The sequence below is a fragment of the Oncorhynchus keta genome, chromosome 10, assembly GCF_023373465.1.
Source record: "Oncorhynchus keta strain PuntledgeMale-10-30-2019 chromosome 10, Oket_V2, whole genome shotgun sequence".
Taxonomy (NCBI): Eukaryota; Metazoa; Chordata; class Actinopteri; order Salmoniformes; family Salmonidae; genus Oncorhynchus; species Oncorhynchus keta.
In genome coordinates, this window is record NC_068430.1 from 46,084,926 (window position 1) to 46,110,233 (window position 25,308).

The 25,308-nt window shown below is 43.1% G+C and overlaps 2 protein-coding genes across 4 annotated transcripts in view; both read right to left on the minus strand.

Moving 5' to 3' along the window:
• Nucleotides 1–17,640, minus strand: part of LOC118389361 (dihydropyridine-sensitive L-type skeletal muscle calcium channel subunit alpha-1-like) — a 33,912-nt gene extending 16,272 nt beyond the window's left edge. The window contains exons 1-14 of the mRNA XM_052527174.1: nucleotides 17,118–17,640; nucleotides 14,439–14,544; nucleotides 6,351–6,490; nucleotides 5,977–6,119; nucleotides 5,023–5,175; nucleotides 4,601–4,806; nucleotides 3,219–3,322; nucleotides 2,991–3,136; nucleotides 2,528–2,609; nucleotides 2,235–2,395; nucleotides 1,924–2,149; nucleotides 1,489–1,696; nucleotides 1,143–1,263; nucleotides 765–979 (exon numbers count right to left, since the gene is read on the minus strand). Coding sequence (XP_052383134.1) covers nucleotides 765–979; nucleotides 1,143–1,263; nucleotides 1,489–1,696; nucleotides 1,924–2,149; nucleotides 2,235–2,395; nucleotides 2,528–2,609; nucleotides 2,991–3,136; nucleotides 3,219–3,322; nucleotides 4,601–4,806; nucleotides 5,023–5,175; nucleotides 5,977–6,119; nucleotides 6,351–6,490; nucleotides 14,439–14,544; nucleotides 17,118–17,308 — 2,202 coding nt within the window. The 5' untranslated portion in view covers nucleotides 17,309–17,640. The remainder of the gene's footprint in view (nucleotides 1–764; nucleotides 980–1,142; nucleotides 1,264–1,488; nucleotides 1,697–1,923; nucleotides 2,150–2,234; nucleotides 2,396–2,527; nucleotides 2,610–2,990; nucleotides 3,137–3,218; nucleotides 3,323–4,600; nucleotides 4,807–5,022; nucleotides 5,176–5,976; nucleotides 6,120–6,350; nucleotides 6,491–14,438; nucleotides 14,545–17,117) is intronic.
• Nucleotides 17,641–18,986: 1,346 nt separating this feature from the next.
• Nucleotides 18,987–24,792, minus strand: LOC118388847 (achaete-scute homolog 5-like). Of its 3 annotated transcripts, none has more exons than XM_035778369.1 (3): nucleotides 24,668–24,792; nucleotides 24,353–24,539; nucleotides 18,987–20,877 (listed from the first exon to the last, which is right to left on the minus strand). In XM_035778369.1, exon 3 carries the CDS (start codon nucleotides 20,791–20,793, stop codon nucleotides 20,035–20,037), a length of 759 nt encoding a protein of 252 aa, XP_035634262.1. In that variant the 5' UTR covers nucleotides 20,794–20,877; nucleotides 24,353–24,539; nucleotides 24,668–24,792; the 3' UTR covers nucleotides 18,987–20,034. The 3 variants fall into 3 exon arrangements, 2 of the variants coding, with proteins under 2 accessions (XP_035634262.1, XP_035634263.1); XM_035778370.2 differs by having other exon boundaries at nucleotides 24,353–24,500; nucleotides 24,668–24,781; XR_008144633.1 differs by lacking the exon at nucleotides 18,987–20,877 and adding an exon at nucleotides 21,088–21,249 and having other exon boundaries at nucleotides 24,353–24,781.
• Nucleotides 24,793–25,308: the final 516 nt, after the last annotated feature.

The window sequence follows — 25,308 nt, forward strand, 5'->3', positions numbered from 1 at the left end:
TCACCTAACAGCTATTTTGCACTATTGGTTAGAGCCTGTAAGTAAGTATTTCACTGTAAGGTCTACCTACACCTGTTGTATTCGGCGCACGTGACAAATTAACTTTGATTTGATTTGATACTGTCTGGACCAAAAGCGTATAAAATGTTGGCCCGTAGCATTTGATTGATTGATGCCAGCAAACATTTGGCCTCCCTTGATATAATTTTTACAAGATCATTAGGCAATCAGCGCTGGAGCTGGGTCAGTTAAGAACACATTCTTATTTACAATGACGGCCTACACCAGCCAAACCCGGACGATAATGGGCCAATTGTGCGCCGCCCTATGAGACTCCCAATCACGGCCGGTTGTGATACAACCTTGTTGATTTGATGATGTTTGACTGTTAAAGTTGAAGTGGTTCTGGAATAGCAGAGGCCATGGTTCTAAACCAGTCGTTGTTTAGTAAACTGTCGAAAACATTACCTTGCTTGATGCTGCAGGTGATATAGCTGTTTGTTTCATGCAATAGTTGCTTTGTGGACTTCACTGGACAGATGTTGCTCTCCAGTGTTGTGATGAAACAAACATATGTGTAGTCTAATTTATTCCGCCACTGTGTGACTGTTGTCTTTTTGTTGTCATGGTGTTATTGTATACCACGGTGGCATATGAACAAATGGGTTATAGAGCAAACAACGCAATTATCACAATATTACTTTTTTCACTGGCTTGGCTTCTTCTGTAATTTTACCCCTGCACCGCTACTGGAAATATCTGACCTTGGCTGTGGTAGGGATGCCCTCTATTTTGGCTCTCTCCGCTGCAAGCTTCTTGGCCAGGAGGGCTTTCTCCTCTGTGGCCTTGTCAGGCATGTTAGCCCTGAGCAGCTTCTTGCGTTTCTTCTCCTCAGACTTCTCCTTCTGGGCCATGGTCAGACTCTCAGCCTCCGCCAGGTTGTCCACAGCGATGGCCAGGAACACATTCAGCAGGATGTCTAAGTGCTAGGGGTCAAAGTTCATTACGGTAGGAAATGGAAGAGAGACACTAATGTACCCAAGGACAGAATTTAAGTCTGATTTCTGTCTGGGAGAGTAGTTGGGCAGCACGCACGCACGCACGCACACACGCACACACGCACACACACACACAGAGGATACAGTTTCCGCAGACGAAGAGGATGATGAAGTAGATGCTGACGAGGATCCCGGGCATGGTGGGACCGCCATGCGCCATGATGCCATCATACATCACAGAGTTCCAATCCTCCCCCGTCAGGATCTGACAGAGAGCGAGAGGCAGGGAAGGAACACAGTCAGGCTCCCACTGACAAATGATCGGCCTGCTTTTCCACAGCAAATGAAACAAAAAGCAAGGGCTGATGTCCAACATTTTCCTGTCATACGTGTACATATGCTCCTTCAGATGTCCATATCGTCCTTCATCTTGTTAGTGTGATAAATCTGTTAAAAATAATGAGAAAAAAAACGGTATTTCCTTGCCCACCTGGAAGACACTGATGAGAGCTTGGGGGAAGCTGTCAAAGGTGCTGCGGGGTTTGGGCGCATTGGGGAAGTTGAACTTCCCCCCGAACACCTGCATGCCCAGCAGAGAGAAGATGACGATGAAGAGGAAGAGGAGGAGGAGCAGGCAGGCGATGGAGGGGGTTGAGTTCAGCAGGGACACCACCAGATTACTGAGAGACGTCCAGTACCTGAAGCACACACACACGCGCACACACACACACACACACGGTAAGTGCTATGCACTTCCTATGAAGCTACAAGGGGTTGGGGATGTAAGATACAATCAATTAATCAATAAACCCATCAATTAATTGGACCAATCCTGGACCTGGAGAAGCATGGTGTGTGCAGGCTTTTAATGGAGTCCACCACTAACACACCTGAAAGCCTAATGCAGCCTAATGTAAAGTCTTACTTGGTTACTTTGAGCAGCCTGAGTAGTCGAATGCAGCGCAGCACAGAGATCCCCATGACGGTCATGACGTCCATGCCGACCAGGACGAGTTCCAGAATGCCGGTGGAGACCACGAAGCAGTCGAAGCGGTTGAACAGAGACATGAAGTATTGCTGGAGACCCAGGGCGTACATCTTCATAAACATCTCAATGGCGAACAGAGACAGCAGCACCTTGTTGGCAGTGTCTGGGGGGGGGGGCAAGAGCCTTGTTAGATGCTGAGATTGTGTGTATATGGTTTGAAGCTATGGACATGATATGTAGACCCTGACCTTGCCACTCGGTGAGTTGCTGGGACTGCTTGTGGTGTTCAGTAGCGATGGCCAGCGTGTTTAGGAACACCAGAAGGATCACCCACCAGTAGAACATACGGGACTTCACATACACAAGACACTTACGCCGGAAGAAAATGTTCCATTTACGAGCCAGCTTGCTGAACAGAGCAAGTGAGAGATGAGGGAGAGGAGGAAGAGGTGGGATGTTAGGAGGAGGTCTGTCAGACTTTTGTTTTATCAAAACACCCGAGTGTTGTCCCGGTCAGAGGCCGGTGTATGTGTGTACTTACTAGTAGTACATGATTTTTTGCATGGTGTCCATGTCCTTTAGGCTCCCTGCCTCGGATTCTCCATCCTCCAGCGTTAGCAGGCCTGGGGACAAGAGACACTGGTGTCAGCAGGTTGACTTTCATTCATCTTGAACTGGACGCAGAACTGAGAGATTTCCCCTTAGATAATTCAGCTGCAATGTCAAAATTGTCTATATTGTAAAAATTCAGGAAAATAAAAATATTTAAGGTTAGGGTGAGGCATTAGGGTTAACAGTGTGGTTAAGGTTAGGGTCGAGGTTAGGGTCAGGTTTTTTTTTTTTAAGTATGACTTTGTGGCTGCGCCAGCTAGTGACCGCTCTGCAGATTCATTACATAAAATGCCAACCTGCAGGACGTCTGCAACGGGCTGACTCCTATTGTAGTCCTCCTCCTCCCTCAATTCTATTGTGTGTTGGTGATAGGGTTAGGAAGCCATAAGTACCTTGTCCCTCCCCGTCGGCGTCCATGACTTCGGCCTGTGTGATCCACTCCATGTAGCCCTTCAGATCCTCATCCAGCTGCTGGGTCTCCCTCATCTCTGTGTACTCTCCACGCGCCTTACCCTTCTCTCGCTCCTTAGTGAATTCACTGACGGAGGGGAAAGAGAGATGGAGAAAAGATGAAAGTGAGAGAGATGAGTGTGTGTGTGTGTGTGTGTCTGTCCTCTTACCCACTGAGCACGCCCAGAACCAGGTTGAGCACAAAGAAGGAGCCAACCAAGATGAGTGTCAGAAAGTACATCCACGGCCACTCCATACCGATGGCATCATTCACCTGAAGAGAGAGAGGGAGAGGGAGAGGGAGAAAGAGAAGGAGTGGAAGGAGATGCGAGAGAGAGAGGGGGGATATAGAGAGAGACAGAGACAAAGTGAGGGGGAGAAAGAAAGAGAGAGGAAGAACGAGAGCGAGAGAGAGAAGGAAAGAGACCAAATTGAGACTCTGCATGCAGAATTCTGCAAAAATATCCTCTGTGTACAATGTAAAACACCAAATAATGAATGCAGAGCAGATATAGGCCGATACCCACTAATTATCAAAATCCAGAATGAACGGATCAATTCTACAACCACCTAAAAGGAAGCGATTCCCCAACTTTTCACAACAAAACCACCACCTACAGAGAGATGAACCTGGAGCAGAGTCCCCTAAGCAAGCTGGTCCTGGGGCTCTGTTCACAAACACAAACACACCCCACAGAGCCCCAGGACAGCAACACAATTAGAAAACAAAAAAAGATTTACTTGACAGATTGGAAAGAATGAACAAAAACAACTGAGCAAACTACATCGCTATTTGGCCTTAAACAGAGAGTACACAGTGGCAGAATGAATACCTGACCACTGTGACTGACTCAAATTGAAGGAAAGCTTCGACTATGTACAGACTCAGTAAGCATAGCCTTGCTATTGAGAAAGGACGCCGTAGGCAGACCTGGCTCTCATGAGAACACAGGCTACGTGCATACTGCCCACAAAATGAGGTGGAAACTGAGCTGCACTTCCTAACCTCCTGCCAAACGTATGACCATAATAGAGACGCATATTTCTCTCAGATTACACAGACTCACAAATAATTAAACATTTTTTAAAATGTTGTTGATAAACTTCCATATCTATTGGGTGAAATACAACAGTGTGCAATCACAGCAGCAAGATGTGTGACCTGTTACCACAAGAAAATATCAACAAGTGAAGAACAAACACCATTGTAAATACATCCCATATTTATATTTATTTTCCCTTTTGTTCTTTAACTATATGCACATTATTAAAACACTGTCTATAGACATAATATGACATTTGAAATGTCTTTTGGAAATTTGTGAGTGTAAAGTTTACTGTTCATTCTTTTACTGCTTATTTCACTTTTGTTTATTATCTATTTCACTTGCTGTGGCAATGTAAACATATGTTTCCCATGCCAATAAAGCCCCTGAAATGGAATTGAAATTGAATTGAGAGAGTGAGCTACATTAACTGGGATGAAGTACATAATGCAACAGGATGAAGCAGTACAGTAACATTAAAGTATAGGGGTGATGTAACACAGTACCCAGTAGAGCACGTCGGTCCAGCCCTGGGTAGTGATGCACTGGTAGACAGTGAGCATAGCGAAGCCCAGGTTGTCAAAGTGTGTGATGCCGTTGTTGGGTCCGGCCCATCCCGCCCTACACTCTGTCCCGTTGATGGTGCAGCGCCGACCATTACCGGCCTGGGCACATGGAGATGCCTTCTCATTCTCCACTGTGGCTATGATATCTGCAGGACAACGGGGGAGAAGATATAGGGAGGGTGGGTGTGTGTGTGTGTGTGTGTGTGTGTGTGTGTGTGTGTGTGTGTGTGTGTGTGTGTGTGTGTGTGTGTGTGTGTGTGTGTGTGTGTGTGTGTGTGTGTGTGTGTGTGTGTGTGTGCGTGCGTGCGTGCGTGCGTGCGTGCGTGCGTGCGTGCGTGCGTGCGTGCGTGCGTGTTTCCTACTTGTGCCTGTGTAGTAGCAGGTTTTATGCATCTTGCACTTGAACAGCTCCAGTCCCACGATGGCGTAGATGGTGACCATGAAGAAGACCAGCAGGGAGATGTGGAACAGAGGTAGCATGGATTTCAGGATGGAGTTCATCACCACCTGCAGGCCTGGGGGACGAGCAAACACATTGTAAACATCAGTGGACCTAGTAGTCCGGTAGTTGACAACCATTTTCAGTTACTGTACAACCAGCTGATTCTTCCCCTTCCTGAATTTTCCCCTTCCTTGAGTACCCCTGAAGTACCCCCTCTTGCATTTTACCAGTAGGTCTATGGTCTCATGAGTCTTCTCAAGTACCCATTGTAGATAGGACATTTTCCCCCAGGGGTCCTAGTACCCCTGGTGGGGAACCACTGTAGTAGTTGACCAATATAACTAGATCAAACTGCAGACTAACCGCAATGAACCACATTATATTGTATTTGACACTAGCATTGTTGCTGAAGGTAAGTGTTCTCAGAATATTGTTGTGGTGAAGTGAGTGCTAGGCTCCTCTTATCACAAATGAGCTATCTGCTTCCCGCCAATTTGAGCTCATTCACTGTTTTTCCCTTTGTTTTTTAAATGCTTAGCAATTCCCATATAGATATATCACCAGTAATGATTTCCCAGTAATCTAAAACATTAGTGTTTGGTTATATTGGTCATTTCTGTTCATTCATTAAATATATGATCACATTAACTTACCGTTCAAATTCCTCGGGAATAGACATATTGTTTGTAGAGCTTATACGAACTATGCTACACTTGTGAGAAATATGTTTTGGTTTATTTAATATAAATAGGACATGTTAAGCCTGATTCAGAGGCTATTTATTTTGTCATTCTACACTTTAACCTGAATTGCCTTCTGCTGATTTCCTGCCCTTATGACTGCTACAGGGTTCCTATTGTACAGTGGTCCTTACTGGGGACTCCAGAGACCAGCCTGAGTGGCCGGAGCACCCTGAATGCCCTGAGGGCCTTCATGTCGAAGCCTCCTCCCTTGTCCCCTGGTTGAGCCTCCACACCACTGATATAGGTGATGAAGTCTCCGATGACTGCAAACAGCCTGGAGAGGGAGAGAGGGAAGAGAGAGGAGAGGGGAGGGGAGAGGTTGAAAGATAGAGGAGGACAAAAGGGAGTACAGAGAGCGATAAACAAGATCATAGTCACAGAAGAGTTATAGCATGACAGAGCATGATAGAACATGACAGAACATGACAGAGCGTGACAAAGCGTGACAGAACGTGAAAGAGCATGACCGAACACGACAGAACATTTTCATCTCTTCCCTACTTACCCCACAGATACACAGACAAAATCCAGTATGTTCCAACAGTTCCGCAGATACGCATTCTCGTGAAATAGAAATCCATAGGCTATTATTTTTAGAAAGCACTCTATGGAGAAGACGATGAGGAAGATGTACTCCAGACTTTCCTGTGAAACAACAATAAAGGCTTGTTAGTGTATCATGAGGTACTAACTACAGTACCCATAAAACAGTACCCATAATGAATATGTGCAATGGAGTATAATTCATTGATTCTGCTTGGTGACAAAGTTTCCAAACACGTTATAGCTAGTTATAAGAGTTTAGGAGTCAATGGCACAACAATCATTTTAAGAATATTCATTTTAAATTAAACTTGAAATATTGAGTTATTTCGAGTATTTACAAGAGTTAAACTGATTAAGTTGATCCTGCTGGGTAAATCCATCAGCTCAGTAGCTCCCTGGTGTTCTGTGTATTTGTGTCTCTCCTCCTCTCCCATTACAGGCCAGGCATCGAGAGAATGGCCCCACTGATTAACAACTGGGAACCTCAGTGCTGAGGTCCCTAAGATGGCACCCACTCACTAATCGCCCTGTCTTTTAACTTGCAATAAATATACTGTTTGTATACTGTTGTACTCCACAATGCAAATTAACTTGAACTTGAAACGTGATTTTGAGCACGGACAAGTGATAAATAGGAAAACAAATAGGCATAAGTCGGTGATGATGGATAGATAATGTGGCCATGGGTAACATGAAATGCTATGTTGTCACGTCCTGACCTTAATTCCTTTTTTATGTCTCTATTTTGGTTTGGTCAGGGTGTGAGTTGCGGTGGGCATTCTGTTTTTCATTCTGTTTTGTTCTGTGTGTTGTATTTCTATGTGTTTGGCCTGGTATGTTTCCCAATCAGAGGTAGCTGTCAATCGTTGTCTCTGATTGAGAACAATACTTACGTAGCCTGTTCCCACCTGTGTTTATGGGTAGTTGTTTCCTGTTTTGTGTTTTTTTCGCCTTACAGGACTGTTTCGAGTCATTCACTCTCTTTGTTGTTTTTTGTCATTCAATGTTCAGTATATTTTATTAAATTTACTATGAACACTTAACACGCTGCATGTTGGTCCAATGATTCCTATTCCTCATCATCAGACGAAGAGGAGAGCCGTTACATATGTTCTATTTGATGCTTGATTACTTAATAGGGTAGGACTATTCAGATCCCCGGGGAAAGGGCATGTGCAGGGAGTTTTATAGCGTCAATAACAGTGCTGTTAATAAAGTTTCAAAGTGCTGTACTGTACTGCTTGTAGCACAGTGAACCTAAATGATATTGGGTTAGATTCTGGCATGTCATGGACATTCCTATAGCGCAATTTATAGTATGTATCTTTAGGTTTCCAACACATACACACACCAATTCTCCATCATTGTCAAGCCCTAGTTTTCTTGTTGCTTTGACAAAGTAATTTCTGAAGATTATTATTTATGTAATGTGATTCATGATTAATTTACGTCTGTCCCCCATTTTAAAGTCAAACCTGCTGCGAGAAACTAAACTCTCATTTTAATATGTGGTAATTATTCCTTCTTAAGAACTTCTTAGGGCTGAAATCCCGTTAATGGGAACAGCCAGTGAAAGTGCAGGGCGCCAAATTCAAAACAACAGACATCTCATAATTAAAATTCCTCAAGCATACAGGTACAGTGGGGGAAAAAAGTTTAGTCAGCCACCAATTGTGCAAGTTCTCCCACTTAAAAAGATGAGAGGCCTGTAATTTTCATCATAGGTACACTTCAACTATGACAGACAAAATGAGAAAGAAAATCCAGAAAATCACATTGTATGATTTTTAATGAATTTATTTGCAAATTATGCTGGAAAGTAAGTATTTGGTCACCTACAAACAAGCAAGATTTCTGGCTCTCACAGACCTGTAACTCTTCTTTAAAAGGCTCCTCTGTCCTCCACTCGTTACCTGTATTAATGGCACCTGTTTGAACTTGTTATCAGTATAAAATAATTCCATTTCCTAATAATTGCTCCCACAGTTGATTTCTTCAAACCAAGCTGCTTACCTATTGCAGATTCAGTCTTCCCAGCCTGTTGCAGGTCTACAATTTTGTTTCTGGTGTCCTTTGACAGCTCTTTGGTCTTGGCCATAGTGGAGTTTGGAGTGTGACTGTTTGAGGTTGTGGACAGGTGTTTTTTATACTGATAACAAGTACACATTGGGCGCGTTATGTTCAGTAGTTCCAAAAACATCTGGTGAATATGCAGAGAGCCACATCATAAATGTTAATGGAAATACAAGTGTTATACATGGAATTAAAGATATACTTCTCCTTAATGCAACCGCTGTGTCAAAAAAAGCTTTACGGAAAAAGCAAACCATGCTATAATCTGAGAACAGAGCTCAGAGAACAAATATATATATCCGCCATATTGGAGTCAACAGAAGTCAGAAATAACAGAAATATTCACTTACCTTTGACGATCTTCATTAGAATGCACTCCCAGGAATCCCAGGTCCACAATAAATGTTTAATTTGTTTGATAATGTCCATCATTTATGTCCAAATAGCTACTTTTGCAAGCGAGTTTGGTAAACAAATCAAAACTCATGAAGCGCGTTCACTAGTTGCAGACGAAATGTCAAATAAGTTCTGTTACAGACCATAGAAGCTTGTCAAACGATGCATGGAATCAATGTTTAGGATGTTTTTAACATAAATCTTCAATATTCCAACCGGAGAATTCGAGAGGAACGGGAGTTACCTCTCATGTGAAATGTACGTGACCAGCGCGTGACTGCTGCCAGACCTCTGACTCAATCCACTCTCATTCGGCCCCACCTCAGAGTAGAAGCATCAAACAAGTTTCTAACCACGGTTGACATCTAGTGGAAGCCTTAGGAAGTGCAAGATGACCAATATCCCGCTGCAACTTCAATAGGGGCTGAGTTGAAATCGACCAACCTCAGATTTCCCACTTCCTGTTTGAATTTTTTACTCAGGTGTTTGCCTGCCATACGAGTTCTGTTATACTCACGGACATCATTCAAACAGTTTTAGACATTTCAGAGTGTTTTCTATCCAAATATACTAATAATATGCATATATTAGCAACTGGGACTGAGGAGCAGGCAGTTTACTCTGGGCACCTTATTCATCCAAGCTACTCAATACTGCCCCCCAGCCATAAGAAATTAAATGTTTTTTTGAAAGTGAACATTGAACATAGCCAAATCATAGTGTAAAAGCAGGTGAGGTGCTTCTGCTCTTTTTGGCTATTTCTGGTGTTTTGTGGTGGAAAACCTAGATAGACAGGCTAGAAATGTTTTAGCAATTTCTTTTTTTTTTGTGAAGCTTGCATTCAATTGCCACTCCCTGTTGCACAAAACATGCTTCTATTCCCCCTGTCACAAGGCTGATTTGAGATGAAATCTTCAACCCTGTTACAGTCAACCCTGTTACTTTATTTGGCACTTTCTTATTTTAACCTGTTGAGATGGGAAAACGTGATTTCTATTAGGTTGAACATGTGCTCTTTATGACAGAATGTTAAAATGAGGTGAAATCAAACTTTTATTTTACCATGTTATACACACTTCTCATAAGGCACAGAATCGGTGGAACAACCCCTCTATCTTTATCTCCGGATTGGGGTCACTCAGATACAGAAATATCTGTCTACCCATTTGTAATATGGCCATTTTGTGGTTGATTTCATGATCCTTTCCAGAGAGTGTTACAAAACTCAAAATGAGCAGAACTATCAGAGTTGGACAGCAGTTAGTTCCATGTGGCCAGTCTGGCATCTGGCCCACAAAAACAAACCAGGTCAACTTTCTAGCACTTGCTGCTGGATCAGATGTCAAACTGGATTACACCAAACATCCAGGCCATTGTGCCCATCAAAAGTCAAGGTGACTACACTAGGCGCCAGATCCCAGTCTGCTTGTTTCATGAACTGTGCTCCTACAACAGAACAGTGAGCAGTTAGCAGCAGGACCATGATATAATCAGGTCATTCACCGCCATGATCGAGGTATGAATACAGTGCTCACTACACATTCAGACACATATGTACTCTCACACATGTTCTGTGTATTCATGACAGATGGAGAGGCTTCATGAGGACAACTCAAGGTTACTAGAGTAACCCGGTTTTCTGTGAATATGAGGGAGATGTCGCTCTATGGGATTCGCTGGATAGTCGCATCACTACTGAAGAACCAATCACACAACGTCTGTCGGAGGCAGACAGGTCGAGTGGCGAATGAGGTGAGCCCCTCCCTCTTTATAAGGTGCCACTCACCCCACCCTCTGGCCAATCTCAAGCATGTCTCTCTTCCTTGCACTCTTGCGAGCAGGGACATGAGGTGAGATGTCGCACTCGTAGTCTCAGAGAACCGGGGTTACGCAAGTAACTTTAAGTTCACGTTCAAATACTTGATTCTATTCTATGGCAATTATAAGTATTGCTCACTTTCGGCATAAAGGTGGGGTTAGGTAACAAAGTCACCTTGTGAAAACCAGTGGTGTTAAGTAAAAATACCTTATTAAAGTACTACTTAAGTAGTTTTTGGGGGTAACTGTACTTTACTTTATTCTTTTATATTTTGTCAACTTTAATTTTTACTTCACTACATTCCTATAGAAAATATTGTACTTATTACTCCATACATTTTCATTGACACCCAAAAGTACTCGTTACATTTTGACAGGAAAATGGTCCAATTCACACACTTTTCAAGAGAACGTCACTGGTCATTCCTACTGCCTCTGATCTGGCGGACTCACTAAACACAAATGCTTTGTTTGTAAATTATTAGAATGACACATTTCCTGAACAAATTCAGCGATATCTGCTAACCAGACCTCTCATTAAGCGATGGTCAGACGATGGTCTTGTATTGCTAAAGAATTCAAATGGTTAGTCATTCATTAAGGGCTGGGTTTCATCCATATCACAGAAGATCCAGGTTCAAATGTTAAGGTCATTTCCGAGTGTTGGAGTGTGCCCCTGGTTATCCTTCAATAAAACAATATGAAAATTGTGCCATCTGATTTGCTTAATATAAGGAATTTGTATGGTTTCAAATTTGACTTTTGATACGTAAATACATTTGAGCAATTCCATTTACTTTTGAAACTTAAGTATATTTAAAACCAAATACTTTTAGACTTTCATTTTTACTTGAGTCATTTTCTATTAAATTAAGGTATCTTTACTTTTAAAGGCCAACGAGGTATTTGGCCAACGAGGTATTTGTTGGCTTTACCCTTGGTCACACTTTATTTGGATAGTCCAAATCAAATCAAATTGTATTTGTCACATACACATGGTTAGTCTATAATGGATAGTCTATAATGTAGATGCTGTACAGATGGTCAAACTATCAACAAACTACCTGTTGGTAAGCAACTGCTTACTAACGTTACAGTTAGGGTTAGGGTCAGGTTTAGAAAATGGGTTAGGGTTAAGTTTAAGGTTAGGATTAGGGTAAGGGTTAAGTTTAGGTTTAGGATAAGGTTAGGGTTAGGGTCAGTTTTAGAAAATGGGTTAGGGTAAGGGTTAAGTTTAAGGTTAGGATTAGGGTAAGGGTTAAGTTTAGGTTTAGGATAAGGTTTAATGTTAGAGTTAGGTTTAGAATACGAGTTAGGGGTGGCGGCAGCGTAGCCTAGTGATTAGAGCGTTAGACTAGTAACCGGAAGGTTGCGAGTTCAAACCCCCGAGCTGACAAGGTACAAATCTGTCGTTCTGCCCCTGAACAGGCAGTTAACCCACTGTTCCCAGGCTGTCATCAAAAATAAGAATGTGTTCTTAACTGACTTGCCTGGTTAAATTAAAATTAAATAGGGTAAGGGTCAAGTTTAAGGTTAGGATTAATTAATTAAAGAGTAGCAGATAGTCTGTAGAGTATCTACAAATAGACTACCCAAATAAAGTGTTATCAAGCACTGAAAGGCAAACCTGAGAAATCCTTCTGTCTGCTGACTTGTGTGAAAATAAGTGTCTTGTAGGCCGACTGAAGTGAACCAGTTGCATTGAGGATTAGGAGGCAGAATGTCATCACTTGCTACTGAATTTAGAATTCAATTGAAAAAGGGTGGCTTCATAGCGAACTGCGGACAAGACCCTGGGCTGGACTGTGCATTTTGCAGTTCCCTGCTCTTGCAGCGAGTTGCCTACAAGTTAGATGACTCTTGCTCACCAGTGTTGACAAAGCGCCCTCTGGTGGCTTCATGGCGAGGCGCCCTTTTGTTGTATTTTTGCTCTGTGCCCTTGGCAAGACCGATTGAGGAGAGAGCTGTGGCAAGGAGGGCACTTGGTGGTTGAGTGCGCTCCCTTCGTCTTCCCTGTGAGTGGACGCATAGGAATTATCCGTTGCACGGGGGATAGGGTTTTAGGAGCACAGATGTTCTTCACCCCCACATAGTGATGTGGGGGAAAGTCTGTGCTCCACCTGAGAGGGAACAGACCAGGACATGGTGTGAACTGTTGGCTGCCCCTCTCTAACGCTGGAGCCAGTGTGCTGCCCTCTCCCTGCCATGAAGCCATGGCTTGTGGAAGGGTAGACCGGGTAGCCACGGTAACTGGATCTGCAGGGCAGGCAGAAGTTGAAGGTTTCGCCTTCCTTCTTTCAATGTTTGCACTTCTGCCACATGGCAGTGACAGCCGGCCAAAACCATTCCTTAGGCTCAATCAGAGCGTTGGGGAAATCTACTTTCTCCTTGTCCAACAACCTGGACAATTTTAACCATAGGGCTCTCTCCTCCACCTGTGGAATGGCCTACTGGGAAGAGTTGTTTCCCTGGGACGGTGTCAGAAAGGAGCCTCCTCCCATTGAGCCAGTCCCTTTCGCGCCGGGCGCAGGCCACTATGGGCGCAGGCCACTCAATATTGAGCCTGGTTGCTGCCCGCCTGCAGGTGAGCCGGACATTTTTTGTCTGGAAAAAGATGCATTGCTTAGGGTGCTAGAGGGCCTTGAGATGTCCCCTCCCCACTTCCCAGCTGCTAGGTCTTCAAAACCATCCATAACCTCAGCTAAGGAGGGTTGGGGTTGAGAGTTTAGCTTATTGCCCAGAGGCTGTAAGGGAGAACAGTCCGTTTGAGTCAGGTCTAAGGCATCTTCCTACAATGCACACAGGACTCAGGGTTAGTTAGTGTGTGCTGCTTTGGCATGCTCAACCACCAAGCAGGTGATAGACAAGGAGTGTGTATCCTTGACTGCAATCATGGCCCCGCATGGACACGGGTATGCGGTGCCTTGGCAGCGGCCCTGCTCAGGGAGCAGGTTACATAACTCAGAGAAGAAAACAAAACGTTTGTAAACTCGGGTTAGGAGAGTGCTAGCCGTGTATAGCTGCGAAGCTAGTTGTAAGCTAGCTAGCGTTCGCCTAACATGAAGAAGAGCGTGTTGCAGCATAGTCTGTCGGTGACCACAAGCGTGGCAGCCTCTTGACCGCCACGCTTGTGAGGCTGGATTGGTCCGTTTAGTCAACACAAAACGAGTGAACACAGGTTGAGCTAAACGAGAGAGGAGAGATAGCCATTTTTACCCTTGCAGGTAGAAAAGCTAGTGGTGCTTAGCTGGCCTTGCAGCTTGCTGGATTAGCTAGGCCTTGTGGCTTGCGCTAGCCAAGTCTCAGTAGCTAGCCGTGTGACGCTAGCTGCAACCAGAGAATTAGAATTCTATTCTAAGCAAAAATGTTATTTTCGGTCAGTACTCAACACAAAGGGCGAGAGCTGAGGTCCTACATTTGGCAGCATAACCTCACGGTTCGCCTGAGAAAAGTTAAACAAGAAGACAGGGGTCAAGTCGTGCTGAGGAGAGCTTCAGAGAGTGTAGGGATCTTCACAAGGAAGAAAGTGAGAATGACCAGAGTGTGGGGTGAGTGGCATCTTATAAAGAGGGAGGGGCTCACCTCATTCGCCACTCGTCCTGTCTATCTCCGACAGCAAATCCCATAGTGAGACATCAAAACAAGTATTTGAAATAGAACCCTGCTTCCCAACCTAAATGAATTAAACCCCAACTAGCAGTATTACGATCTCCATCACTTTCAATCCATATGGGATGGTGTGTATTGGGTCCAGACTCACCAGGTTGCTGTTGGTGTTATTGCTGTCCTCCTCAGGCATGGGCAGGAACACAGCGAGGGCCACACAGTTGGCAAAGATGGTCAGCAGGATGATGATCTCAAAAGGTCTGATGGGGGAACGCTCAGGAAAGGTTCAAGCGACATTATACACATCCAGCAGATCACAGAACTGCAGGGTGTAGGAAATAATATCCTTTTAAAATATACCATTAGATACTTTGCGGGATATTTTCCTTTCTTATCCAAACTGATGTTACCTAACCAAGCGATATGGATGGATATGGATAGCTATTCCATCATACAATGCCTACAGGAAGTACACATGCATCTCAGTGAGATCTTTCAACCTCACCCACCTATTAGACGACGTTCACAATCTAAATAACCATAAGGTGCACGGTTTAACATGCCACTGTAGACTTCATGTTACAGGAAACTAGTGCTCGTGCTAGTTTTGTATCAGTTACAGGATAACTATTGACAGAGTAACCATAACTAGCAATATTGGCCATGCATCTGAATCACAAAATGTCAAACATATTCAATAAGGTGAGTCTGTTTCAGTTGAACTGATGTACAGTGTGTGCAACCCCTCAATAGGGACTTCCCCATATAGCCAAGGGTATTGAAAACACACTGGGAGACATTTGAGGCCAACAATGGGTCAGTTAGAAGATAATCGGATCTATTTATGTCGGCACCTGTGTTGAAGATGGTGGCGAGTTCAAATATCTGGGTCCCTTCAGTACAGCACATTCAAAACGGTCAATGCTGTGCAATGTTGCACTCCTGGGTGTGTAATAGTGCAAAGCTATAATAAGGGTAATACCGTGGATAATCAACTGCAACTTCATTGGGGGTGGCAGGTAGCCTAGTGGTTAGAGTGTTGGGTCAGTAACCTAAAGGTTGCTAGATTGAATCCCCGAGCTGACAAGGTACAAATCTGTCAATCTGCCCCTGAACAAAGCAGCTGACCCACTGTTCCTGGGCCGTCATTGTAAAGAAGAATTTGTTCTTAACTGACTTGCCTTGTTAAATAGAACAAATATTCTAGTCATCATTCTGTTGTTCCCCTCTCCGACTGCAGTACCCAATTCCACCACCAGTCCGTGTCTGAGGCAGCATTCTCTTAGCTTAGCGCGTCTGTTTTTAGGCTGTGACGTGGGAGGACAGCTGTCCGTCCGTCCCCAGGAATATCATCACACTGTCGCTATAACAAACTCATATTATACATGTCAAAAAATAATCCATCAACAGCTTCACTGGATTATAACATCTCAGTGGACCATTACTGCAGCCACAGTCATTACTCACTGCCAAAACAGAACTGTAACCTTGGATGTGGGAGTCTATGGTACGCCCACGGTTCAATTGTGATTCTGAGCTGTGGTGGATTTGTCCTCGAGACAATTTGCATTTACAAGATGATTCTAACAGAAATGTACTCTTTGTTGTGTTCCTGTCACCACCCAATATGGGTCGTCTCCGCTCTACCCTGATGCTACTGCATGTTGTTCTGAAACCCGTAGTCATCAACCTGTTGCTCTGGTGCTCAAGCCACTCTACAGTTCAGCATGTCTGCATACTGGACTGGACCACCAGAAAATGTAAGGGCTGTGTCCCGTGGTTATAACGTGTGTGTTCTACTGTCATGTGTGAGCGTATCAGAGTGGCTCTAACTCTACGGCTATACAGAGATATGGTCCAGCCGTCTGTCACCTTATTCACTACAAGACAATACGAGACTCAAAGGGGGGGTGCTTTATAAAGTGTTGACTCGTCACGATGGCAGCCATGCCTCAGAACCCTGAAGCAGTTGTTCCCAGACGCTCGGCTGCTACCACCCATTCAAAACAAATCAAATCAAATCCAATTGCATTTGCTGAATACAACAGCTGTAGCAACCTTACAATGAAATGCGTGCTTACGAGCCCTTAACCAACAATGCAGTTTTAAGAAAAATAAGTGTTAAGTAAAATATAGATCAGTAAAAAATAAAACATTTAAGAAACAATGAATTAAAGAGTAGCAGTAAAATAACATTAGCGAGGCTATATACATGTGGTACCGGTACAGAGTCAATGTGCGGGGGCACCAGTTAGTCAAGGTAATTGAGGTAATATGTACATGTAGGTTGAGTTAAAGTAACTATGCATAGATAATAAACAGAGTGTGGCAGCAGCGTAAAAAATGGGGGGGGATTTGATTAGCTGTTCAAATACTTCTCTGTCATCCAGCAAATACACAAAGCCTTAACTCACTAACAACCCAGTTGCTATCCATGACCTCAATAGAAACTGGGCTTGGGGCACGATGTGGGAAACACTGCTGGGTTGCATTGACCATCAATACAAGACCAAATGTATCCATGTCATAAACAATCATTTGCTATACCGACAATCCACAGACAGGCTTCACTATCTGGCCATGTTAGATATTTATGGTGTGAACGCACTGTGCCATTATTTCTAACAGCTTGAACATGCTTCATGGTTGAATAACCTTTCTTATCTAGCCTGTTTGTGCTGTGTTGACAAGGCAACACAAACAGATCTGGGACCAGACTACATCATTTCTACACACAACTCTGAGCATGGCTATCTAGTGACAACCGTTTCCTGTTCCCACAACCTCCTGACCTCTAACCCCTGACCCTTGACCACTGACCCCTAAAGGATACTTCCATTCCACAATGTTGATGGCAGCCTTGCGGAAGGGGTTCTTCAATGTGAGGAAGAAGAGGGAGCGTGCGGGCCGAGGGTTTCCCCCTGTGGCTAGGAGCTTCTTCAGCTTCTCCTTCTGCTTCCTCTTCAGAGTTTCCTCGTCCATAATGTAGGACTGCAGGTTAGGCTCGCCGCCACTCTCCGCCATCTTGGCTCTACCTGGGGAATTTGGAGGAAGTGAAGATGGTCGCTAAAATGGCCTCTTCAGCCAGCCAGCTACTGTACCCCCAACTTGACCTGGTCGTCCAGATCCTAGCCCAAGTGAAGATGGTTGCTTTCAGTGCTGTATTCCACCAGGTCAGCTAGCGATTCACCTGCTCAGCTAGTCCAGGTCCTACTGGTCCTCTTCATAACCTGCTGGGTAGGCACTCGTTTCTTCCACAACACTCCTCTCTCCTCTCTGTTGTCTATATCTCCCTGTACTCTTTCTCGGTCATTCCCCCTCTCTCTCTCTCCCTTTCTGAGATGACAGACCTGTGCCTGTGTATTGGCTGGAGGAACAGTTGGTCAGCGGAGAGAATAAATATAGACAATGAGTGTCATTCTGGGGAGGGGGTGTCGGAAGGGGGGGGGGGCACATTTACCAAGAGTGAAGGTTAAGGCAGTGTAAGGCATATACTATGTTGTTGTCGGCCCTATAGTAGTATTGTGTCATTGGCTAACAGGGTTGGAGTGATGTCCTGTCATTGGTTGTAACACTGAGTCCCCCGACAATGTTTGTGCTATTTTACTTTCACTTTTTTTTTTTTGGCCTTCACAGACATGATGGCTACTACAATGCCCAACGGAGTTGGGGTGTTCCCTCATTGGTTGAACTCACCCTTCATGACCTCTGACATGTATGTTTTGGAGTAGAGTTAACATCATAGAATGGACTCGATGGTGGGAAACGTGTCTGTGAATTATTGCCAGTGAGATCTGTGTCAACAGTTGGTGACTCTTATGATGAAACAAATATTATTTATGGTATCAATTTGTGCTCTATCATGCCCAATGCTTTTTATTATATAACAGGGTTTGTGAAAGGCTTTGTATATATAGAACGCAAACACAGCAACCAAACATTAATGACAGGCCCCAGGTCTGAGGAATGAGCACAATTATGGTGAACTACAGTACTACAACAAATTAGAGTAATTAGATTAACACCATTATGAATACTGTCTAACCCCCCCAAAATATTGCATCCAAGTATCAGTTGTCCCATTGTAGAATCTGTTTCTTTTCCAAAAACTCTATTCGTGAAAAGAGGAATCACATTACTTTATTACCAGTTTTGTGACATAATATCACCCGAAATTTCCAAAAGATGTCATGCGCTGTAATAAAATTAACTACAGTTTGTTTTGGGAAATACAGTTTCTTTTGATAACAGTAACGTGTTGCTACAATGGTCAGTTTTTCATTTTGAAACACAATAAACATCGCATACTTGAATTCGTCCCAATTAACACATTCGGATCCTTGGAAGTTGTGGAAACGTATGTTTTTAGTTTCACATTGGTTGTAGGAACTGAATGTTTCTTAAACGTTCTGAGAACAGAAGTGAACATTTTTACTGTTCTGGGACTGTTATTTTTAGGTTGCAGAGAGGTTCTGAGAACATTTTACCCTGGTTCCTTGAACGTTTTCCTGGGAGGTTTTATTAACGCTCTGAGAACTGAAATTATAGGTTATTTTGAAGTTTTTTGAATAACTTCCTGAAAACTTTCACTGAAAGTCTTTTAATAACATTGCTAGCTTATTTGGGGTTTACTTCTTGAAATCCAAGCACAATTAGGACACATGGAAATTCCTTTCCTTAGGCATTAATCATGCAAACATAGTTATTATAGATTTGTTTTATTTAGTGAGATTCAAACCTATAATATTCTCTTCTCTATTCATTGAATTAGTCTACTGCGCCACCAGGATGGAGCTAGCATGCGTAGTTTTTTATGCATACGAGGCTGTTTATTTTAGTCTGTTCAAACAGACCTCATTTCAAAGGGAAAAAAGCACTCAATAAGATCAGGTGTGGCCAATTAGTGGGCACAGCCAACACACCTGAACACACTTAACAGGATAGTGGATAGAGAGAGTTTTGTTGAGGCTGAGAATGGAATGTGTATGTTCTCAGCATCAAATGTTTATTTTGGTGTGTTTTTTTATGGACAGTTTTCTTCATGTTCTTGGAACAATTTGAGAACGTGACTTTAAATAGAACCATGAGGAAACCTGTAAGAAACATTATGCTAAAGTACTGAAATTCCCACAGAAGAACATTGTTTCTTAACAGTCTCTGAACTAGTTGAGAACATTCCCAACGTCGAACCAGTTAGAGAACATTCCAAGATAATTACCCAAATTGAAATGAAATGTAACCCTGTTTGACCATTTCGGAAACTTTCTTTTAATGTAATGAAATAGTAAGATTTTGTTTTAATCAGGTTCCTGAAATGAGCGGAGACTATTCCAAAGCCAAACAACTATGCACCATTCCCAAAGAGTTGATGGAAGACTGTGTGCAAAATAACCATAGGACATCCACGGTCTCACCAAGCTCTAAAAACGTAGAGCTGTTCTCAGAATGTTATGTGCTAGCTGGGATTGCTTTCTGAGTTTCAGATGTTTATCTTCAAATCTAAAGTGTTCATGACATCCTCTTTAACATAATCAGCATCTGAAAGTAGTTTGGTAAAACATTTGTGGCAAAAAAAACAAGACACATTGCCAATACATTACATAGTATCTACTGGAAAAGTCTTAAATTATATGTCTTCGTGCTCAGGGTTTGATGTTTTCGTGAGCAGTCCTTGGAGAGAGGGAAGTCCTACCTCAATCCACAAAGGTCTATCCACAGTCTCGCTCACAAATTATACTACCCACAATCATCTAGGTCCCAGAGCCCGCTGACTCCTCACAGTCTATCCCTGCGGAGGAAGAGGAGGAGTCTGAGAGAGAGTGAGGTGACCCCCCATTGCTGTGGTCCGAGTCCTCCGTCCTACAGTGGACAGAACTGGGGCTGTGGCACACCTGTCCCCCCTCATACCCATCTCTGCCCTTCCCCTGCCCCTCCAACAGCCCCTGCAGGTATTTAATATAATTAATTGCTGCCCTCAGTGTCTCCACTTTACTGAGCCTCTTCTCACTGACACCCCCGGGCAGGTGGTCCCTCAGCTTGGCATAGCCCTGGTTCACACACTTCACCCTCTGACGCTCCCGCTCGTTACGCTTCTGGATGAACGCTGGCTCGAAGGGGCACTCGTACACTCCAAAGTGCCCGTGGTGGAATGGGGACAGGTAGGGGAGGAGATTGGGGCCTCCAGGGCCCCGGAACGAGGCTTCATAGAGGCCTCCAGGGTCCATTGTGGTGGGGTAGAGGAGGAAGGGCACTGTGTGGGCCAGAGGGTCAGAGCCAGAGTGGAGGCGGTTGGAGTGGGTGTTTGGGCGGTTTTCAGAGTAGCCACTAGAGGGAGACAGACCATACGGCAGGCTGCTGCCTCTGTTTAGGTAGGTGGGCCGCTGGTCTACGAAGGGGTGGGAGAAGACAGCACTCATGGTGATGGTGTGAACAGAGAGAGAGACTCTTAAGACAAATGGATGGATAAGGAATCGGAGCAGCAAGTTGTGAGTTTCCTCCACTTGTGGCATCCAGTTTTCTGGTGAACTTGTTCGCCTCAGGTAGAAGGAGAAACAAGGTGGAGCTTCATCATCAAACACTCTCCTCTTGTAGATCTGTGGAAGTGAATTAAGACCGGATAAAAGGTTAGAACCTAGTTAAATGAGCCGCCCAGTCAAACACAGGAGGTTTTGAAGATAATAATGACTGTTGCATGTATTTAAAGAAGCAATGAGGCTATACACACTTCAGAAGTAAGGGATTAGACAGCTGCACTTTGTGCTAAGAAACCAAAGGAAGATCTTTACCGTTACCTGAAAATCAGAACATTTACAATCACACTGAAAGTATGCAAATCCAAGACTAGTATCTGGCTTTGTTGTAGGGGAGAGTGGGGGTAAGTTGAGCCACCCCTTGTTTCGAGGAAACCATACACAAAATGTATCATGTGACCAAATATTTAGGGTGAGGTCACCATTTCATGGAGTCTGTAAAGGAAGAAACCACACGAAAAAAATTGGTAAGCAAGTTAGGTTAAAAAAAAACTTTTAACCTTAAATGATTCATTGTGTTATAGGGTTCATGATGCTTGTATCTAAACCAAAGTAGATTGCTTTATATATCAGCTGGGGTCTCTATAAGCTACAATATGAGGTCCTAAACCAAGCATGAAGTGCATCGTTGTAGCTGTGTGGGCTAATATAGTCAAAATGTTTGCTTTAGGATAAGGTGAGCCAATGGCCACCATACCCCATATAAATGATTAGATTTTGTCCGTTTTATGCATAATAATATGTATAGTATGCCTGCAATGTGTCATGCATATGAACTCTTTTTATTGTTACAGAGCAAACAACATCATGCCCCGTGTATAGAAACGTAAAACAAGCCGGGGTCTAGCCCTGCTTGAGATTCTTGAGAGAGCAGTCAAGGAAGGGAGAAAAGGACGTCCATTTGATCAGCAGCAAGGGATGAACAAAATTGACTGAATAACCAGGTTTCCATCCAACCTTTTTATGTGAGTAAAGTACATGTTGGATAAAACATTCCACGACTGGCTTGATGGACGCAGCAAAATTGTCAGGAAACTTTACAAATGTTGACAAAACAAAATACGCTAGACAAGGTGGGATTTTTTGCGTCTCTAAAATGAATTATGCGAGTTATCTTTTCCTGGAGGCAGAACTGAGCCGATTACCACTTAGATGGGTCAGCTGCAGAGTCAAAATTGGCTATTGTTGTAAAAAGTCACGTAAACGATTTAAGGTTAGGGTTAGGTATTAGGCTTAGCAGTGTGGTTAAGGTTAGGGTCAAGGTTAGGGTTAGGTTTAAAAATCAGATTTTATGTGCCAGCTAGTGACCACTCTGTAGAGCTGCCTCCAGAACAAGATTCATGACTAAAAACGCTGATGCTCCTTTCCAATAAATATTGAGGGTCTTATTCTGGTGACATAATGATTGTAGCTTGGCTGCCATTTGACAAATAAAAAAATCTTGCTCTTTTGTCCATAATAATCTCATAATGTAGGCTACACCAGCTCTGTAGCAGCGAGCTGTTGGCAAGCATGTAAAGACCAATCCAGAGTGGCCACATTAGCTTTAAACAGCAACATTTTTCGTGAAAAAGTCATCAGTAGAGTTGAAGATGCATTTAAACTCATTTAACTTGTATTTATTTTATTCGGTACATGGAAATTTAACCGCAAAAGTTATTTGTACGTGCACTACGACATCATGCACAGCCTTATATCCGCAATGCGCGTATAGCCTTATATCTGGTGTGAAAATGTTCATATTGTTTTAATGCATAGTTTTGAAATAGTTGCATGAAAATCTGTCGCCAATTGGATGGAACCCTAGATAGTGAAACTGAAGAGGCACATTGAAAACTAACATGTATCTGTGCGAAAGAGAAGCTATGAGAGAGTAGCAGAGACACAAGAGTTTAGCTGATGATATAGAGTCTGAGCTCGCTAATCATATCAAGAATCTCGCAGACCAATTTCATGAGCTTAGTAGCCTCAAATGCAGAGAATTTGCCTACGAATTGGATGGATGTAAACACCATCCCTGTCCCAGATTACTGGTCAAGAAATGGAAGAGATATTGAACAGAGAGATCTATATCTGAATGTAGGTATACATTTAAAATATACAGTATACCACACCCCAATACCATGAATTAACCTTTGACCTACTAGCATCATCACCCCACTGTCACAGAACACCATAGCCCACTTACCCCAAGGCGGCTCAATTCACCCTGTCCCTAACTAAGTCGTGCCAAGAGATCACTTTTCTTGGACAAGCTATTTAAAAAATGTTAAGTTTACATGAATTCTGATTATTTCCAGGGATACACAACATCCTGAAATATATGTAGATATTCATTGTTAGGAGGAATACTATATTTAGCTTGATGTAGTGATGCTGAATGTAAGAAATGGCTCAACATACCCCACTCTCCCCTACTTCTACTTTATTTTTTAATCAAAAGTCAATTGATCTGAGAAAGCAACAATGAACAGGAAAGCGTTAACGTTGTGGGCAGAACTGTAGTTTTCCTCAATAATCTTGAAATATCTTCTAATCCCTCTCTCCTCCTCCCTCCTTTTCATCTTCTCCTTCTCTCTCTCTACAGAGACTTGCATCCCTGGCTGCTGCACAGAAGAAGAGAGAGGCAGAAATAGAGAGAAAAGAGAGAAAAGAGAGAAAAGAGAGAAGAGAGAGAAGAGAGAGAAGAGAGAGAAGAGAGAGAAGAGAAAGAGAGAGAAGAGAGAGAAAAGAGAGAAAAGAGAAAAGAGAGAAAAGAGGAGAGAGAAGAGAGAAAAGAGGAGAGAGAAGAGAGAAAAGGAATTCCCCTCTCTTTAAGCCAGTGTTGGATTTCCCAAAGACAGTTTGGAACGTCTGCCAAAACCACTTAAGCATTTGAAGGCGAGAGTTATTGTATATAACTTTGACAGTTGTATATGTCTTTTGAAGTGAAAATTAACACACCCAGAGCCATAGACGCAAACACAGACACACACACCACCATCGGCACGCTGTGTCCTTGTAGTGCTTGGGGAAAAACTACCCCAGAGTGAAGTAAAGATGAGGAATCATGTGTGATGAGCTTGTCCTTACATTCAAAGTATTCAGACTTAGCTAGAATATATACACAGTAATACATGCACAGTTATAATGACTTACTATTCATAAGTACAATGGCACGAATATCATCTATAGGACTTGAGATGATCTACCTATACTATCTATATTCTATGATCTATACTCTACACATTACCAAAGACACAAGAGATCATATTAAATATTAAAGCATCATGTACAATGCAGACGATGATGTCCATTGAATTTTACATTGGTTTTTATATTGGGTATAACCTAATGACAAATTTTGAACAAATCATTTATATTTACTGTAGATATTTACTGTGTGGACTGGCCACACAAAATACGGCTTCACCCTGCATTATTTACATGTCACATGTCCCAGGTCATGGAATGTATTTGCATGGAATCGTACGTACTCCAGAAAGTCAAATGTGTTTTCTCCATTGCGGATGTCTTCATTCTACTCTCTCCATCTTACCTTCAGATGAACAGGTGATACTCGGGGTCCTCCACATTTAGCACCAGGCCTCCAGGTGTTCAGGGGGGAGACTGGCAGGACCCTTCTCTGTCTTCTGTAGCAGTGTGTCAGGTGGGAGGTGGATCCCAGGTATTACCTACTCTCACCCCTGGACGCCCCACCCACAAAGAGATGGGTGGGAGATCAACTGAGATGAAGATATTGTTTTTGGCTTAAAGAAGTATCGCAGGTGTGGTATTTTATAAATACACCCACTCCCAGTGGCGATTAGATTGTTTAATGATAGTTTAACATCAATGAGAAGCATGACCTTACTGCGTTAAGTTGTGTCAAGTCAGACTTCACTGATCTCTTAGACAGCTTAATCCAGCGTTTCCTAAACTCAGTCCTGGGGACGCCAAAGGTTGCATGTTTTGGTTTTTGCCCTAACACCAGACAGCTGACTCAAATAATCAAAGCTTGGTCATTAGTTGATGATTTTAATCAGCTGTGTAGTGCTAGGGCACAAAAAAAAAAAACATGAAGGAGGGGTGGACAGAGTTTGGGAAAAGCTGGGTTAAAAAGTACCTCACAGCATTCTTCTATTATTACTGCAGGGAGCATTGTCTAAAAAACCTGTTGTTCATTCACTCAAAGGAAGGGACTGTTCAAACTGCCTTTAAATGTCAGTTGCAGTAATAGCAATTGTTACTGTTTCAGAGCTGAATCAAAGCGCTGCATCCTGGAAATGATTGTTTGCTGTTTCCTATCCCTAATCCCCCACTTCCAGCCGTGATTAAACAGTCTACATCAGAATCATAGAAATGAATGAAGATATAGGCCACTAAATAAAGGGTATTTAAAGGGTGGAGTCACCTTCTAGGAAGCACACTTTTCCCCTCTTCCCCTAAATCTTGGACTAATAATTATTTACAGTAAATGCACCGTACCTGCTACCTGTGCCTGCTATCAACCAT

Coding starts and splice junctions, on each gene's coding strand:
- LOC118388847 (XM_035778369.1), bottom strand. CDS start 20,793: ATGCCACAAGTGGAGGAAACTCACAACTTGCTGCTCCGATTCCTTATC.